The 4,193-nt window shown below is 34.7% G+C and overlaps 1 protein-coding gene across 1 annotated transcript; it reads left to right on the plus strand.

Moving 5' to 3' along the window:
* Positions 1–1,819: 1,819 nt before the first annotated feature.
* On the plus strand, positions 1,820–4,193 carry LOC145797675 (uncharacterized). The gene is made up of 3 exons (XM_082885077.1): positions 1,820–2,900; positions 3,100–3,231; positions 3,682–4,193. The coding sequence occupies exons 1-3, from the start codon at positions 1,820–1,822 to the stop codon at positions 4,191–4,193; spliced, it is 1,725 nt and encodes a 574-aa protein (XP_082741203.1).

Consider the following 4,193-nt stretch of genomic DNA (forward strand, 5'->3'; position numbering starts at 1 on the left):
CTAAGAAAACTAAAAAATTTAATTAAAAATATTATTTTTAAATTTTAATTTTTCAATAATTTGAAATGAAGAAGGAGTATATAATTAGATATATATATATATGTACATTCAAATGAAAGCGAGTAACTTGCATTGACTTCTACTAATACGACAAACGAAAATGAGCCGTAGCTCGACACCAAGGGCTCAAATTGGCTCGAAAGAGGGAGAGGAGAAAGAGAAGGGAGGGAGAGGAAGAAGGGAGGGAGGAGATCGTCGCTCAGCACCACCGTCGTCGCCTCGTCGCCGATCATTGCAGTTTCAGACCGTCGCCTCGCCGATCGTCACACCACCGCCACCGCCTCGCCGATCGTCGCAGTCGCAGTCGCAGTAGCAGCCCCGCCTCCTCCTCCAGCCGATTTTTATGGCCCCCTCCCCTCCCCTCCTTCCTCCTCCTCCCTTCTCTTCTTCTCCCTTCTTTTTCTTCTTCTTCTTCTTCTTCTTCGTTCTGCAACAAAGACCCAAAAAGAAAAAAAAAATCGACACCAAGTCGTTTTGGTGTCGAGCCAAACTCGAGCCACGGGTTTCGAGCTACGTAGCACTACCGTACAACAAATTCTACAGTTTTAATATAATTATATTAGGTTACTTTAATATTTGAAATTTTTTTTGAAAATTTGTAATTGGAATTGTGATTCTAAAAAAGAACCAAACATGTTTCTAAAAAAAAAAAATTTCGAAACATGTTTTTATTGCTCAAGACCCAATTCAAAAGTTATTTTCAAAACTCATAACCAAACACAAACTTAAAACTCAATTCAAAACTTTTTTCAAAACTCAAAACTCTTTCCAAAACTCAAAACCAAACGTTTTCAAAAACTCTATTTTAAAAGAAAAAAAAATTTCAAAAAAAGTTTATTTTATTTTTTAAAATTATTTTTAGAATCATGATTTGAGTGTAGAGTCGTATTTTGAGTTATGAGTTTTGAAAAAAAAAAATTTGTTTGGTTATAAATTTTGAAATTTTTTGAAATTATTTTTTTAGGGTAAATATTTTATATTTTAAATATTTATTTATTTATTTTAATGTGCATTATATTTCATACATTTATGTGCTGTATTTTTTTTAATATTTTAAATATATTTTTTAAATATTAAAAAATTAAAAAAAATTATTTTTATTTTAAATATATAGTTTTTATTTTAAATATTTTATTTTATTTTATAAATATATTTTTAAGTATTTTATTTTCTTGTTATGCGCTTGGTTACGATTTAAATGTAGAGTTTTGAAAGTAGTGTGGAGTGTTGAGTTACGTGTTTGGTTATGAGGTTTGAAAATAATTTTTGAATTGAGTTTTGAGTTACGTGTTTGGTTACGATTTGAGTGTGAAATTGTGTTTTGAGTTTAAAATATTAAAATTAAAAAATTAAAATATTTACAAAATAAAATAAAATATTTAAATAAAAATTATATATTTAAAATAAAAAACAATTTTTTAAAAATAATTTTTAATATTTTAAAAAAATAAATCCAAAAATACTGTTCCAAACACTCTAAACCTATCCTCCAATCCAAAAATATTTTTTAATATTTTTAAAGGGAAGGGCAATAAAGTAATTTCTAAAGGAAAAAGTGACACCGTTTAGTGATTTTTTCTAGCAGGGGGGAATCTTGATATTGTCAGGTAAAGTAGGGGAGATTACTGTAATTATTCAAACAACATGGGAGGTCCCTGTATTTATCAGAAACCTCAGAGGAGGTAAATGTAATTTACTCAAAAGTTTAACTTTGAATTTATGACCCAAATGTTGTTTGGTTAACCTTAAGATGTCAGTTATGGATATGATAATATGGAATTGTAGAGGTGCGGGTAATGCTCGATTCCAGAGAACACTGCGGGATTTGGTAAGTCTGCACAAACCTGATATGTTAATACTCATGGAGACAAAAGTGGAATTACACACAATGGGCATGTTCTTCAACAATTTGGGGTACACGGCTTCCACTCATGTTGATCCGATTGACAGAAGTGGAGGAATCTGGCTACTATGGAATCCCTGTCAAGCTAATGTTCGAGTACATGATGCAACTTCCCAGATGATAACGACTACTATATCAAGGCAAGAATATCCTGATTGGGTCCTATCTGCAATTTATGCAAGCCCAAATATCAGAATGAGAGAGGAATTATGGAATGGATTGGAAGACATTGATCAAAATATTCAGGAACCGTGGCTCATAGCTGGGGACTTTAATGATTATTCCAGTTCTGAGGAGAAAAGGAGCTTCCAAGTTAATATAAATCAAAGTACAAGTCAGAGCCAACACAGGAGCCAGAAATTCATGGATAGAATTAACAGCTGTAATCTTATGGACTTAGGATGTGTTGGTCCTAGGCTCACTTGGATCAACAATAGAAAAGGCTGGGCAAATACCATGGTTAGATTGGATCGTGCCCTATGTAACACTGAATGGAGAACACTTTTCCCAGAAGGGTATGTTAGAAACCTGCCTCACACTTACTCGGATCACTCTCCTCTTCTTCTACATACTCAAGGTAATAACACTACTACTCCTTTATTTAAGTCCTTTAAATTTCAAGCTGCTTGGCTAACTCATGAGGGCTTTAGTGATATTGTTGAGAAGAATTGGCCTAGACCTCTTAATAACCTACTAGGAAATTTGGATCACTTAACATCTGCTGTGCAGGATTGGAATAAAAATGTTTTTGGCAATATTTTTAGACGTAAACGGTGGCTGCTTGGCAGAATTAGTGGGATCCAAATTTCTCAAGCTAACCATTATTCTCACAATCTTCATCAACTGGAAAGTGAGCTCACGACTGAGTATAATAGAATTTTGTACCAAGAAGAACTATATTGGTTTCAAAAATCCCGGGCTAATTGGATTACTCAGGGTGAGTGAAACACAAAATTTTTCCACATGTCTACCATTATCAAAAGACGGAAAACTAAAATCCGAATAGGGGGTGTGGATTGATAACCCTATTGAGCTAAAAAAATTAGTGCAGGATTATTTTCAAAATATTTTTGCTCATACTCCCACTAGTAATCTGCATCATTGGAATAACTTGACCAAGCACATTAATGTTGAAGATCAATTAGAAATGGTTAGGGAGGTCTCTGCCACTGAAATTTGGAGGGCAGTCAAAAACATTAAAGCTTTTAAGGCCCCAGGTCGTGATGGGTATCAAGCTATCTTCTACCATACTTTCTGGGGAATTGTAGGTAGGGCTGCAAACGAACCGAGCCGAGCCAAGCCGAGCTTTGCTGAGCTCGAGCTCGGCTCGTTTACTTATCGAGCTCGTTTATTGAGCTCGAGCTCGACTCGATAAGGAACTGGGCTCGAGCTCGGCTCGGCTCGGCTTGGCTCGATAATTTTTTTTAATATTATTTATATTATTTAAATATAAATATTTTAAATAAAAAATATTATTTATATTATTTAATATATAAATAATATATTTATTATATAATTTAAATAAAGATAAACGAGCCGAGCTTAACGAGCCGAGCTTATGCGAGCTCGAGCTCGGCTCGTTTACTAAACGAGCCTAATATTCGAGCTCGAGCTCGGCTCGTTTACTAAACGAGCTGAGCCAAGCCGAGCCCTTGACGAGCCGAGCCGAGCCGAGCTTATTCATGAACAGCTCGGTTTATTTGCAGCCCTAATTGTAGGCAAATCTATGATTGAGTTTGTTCAAAACTATTTTTCCTCCTCTACTATTCCCCCTAAGATTAATAGAACTCTTGTCGGTCTTATCCCTAAAGTTACTAACCCTGAAACTGTGAAGCAATTTCGCCCAATCAGTCTTTGTAATGTGACTTATAAAATCATAGCCAAAATCCTTGTCGATCGAATTCGTCCTATCTTGAATGATATCATTAGCCCTAACCAAAGTAGCTTTATTCCGGGTCGGTCTACGCATGATAATATCATCATAACTCAAGAAGCAATCCATACTTTGAATAAGAAAAAATGGAAGATGGGATTCATGATTTTTAAAGTTGATCTTGAAAAGGCCTATGACAAAATTTCTTGGAATTTCTTGAGGCAAACTTTGTTGGAATTCCACTTTGATGAGAATTTAGTGGCTATGATTATGAATTGTGTTACTAGTGTGAATACGGCTATCTTATGGAATGGAGAACCCCTTGATGAGTTCAAACCTGCAAAAGGCCTTCGTTAA

The sequence above is a fragment of the Camellia sinensis genome, chromosome 8 (assembly GCF_055761805.1).
Source record: "Camellia sinensis isolate YWXY chromosome 8, ASM5576180v1, whole genome shotgun sequence".
Classification (NCBI taxonomy): Eukaryota; Viridiplantae; Streptophyta; class Magnoliopsida; order Ericales; family Theaceae; genus Camellia; species Camellia sinensis.

Coding starts and splice junctions, on each gene's coding strand:
- LOC145797675 (XM_082885077.1), top strand. CDS start 1,820: ATGGATATGATAATATGGAATTGTAGAGGTGCGGGTAATGCTCGATTC. Junction 2,901..3,099: donor GGCTAATTGGATTACTCAGG/GTGAGTGAAACA, acceptor TTAATGTTGAAG/ATCAATTAGAAATGGTTAGG. Junction 3,232..3,681: donor TACTTTCTGGGGAATTGTAG/GTAGGGCTGCAA, acceptor CCCTAATTGTAG/GCAAATCTATGATTGAGTTT.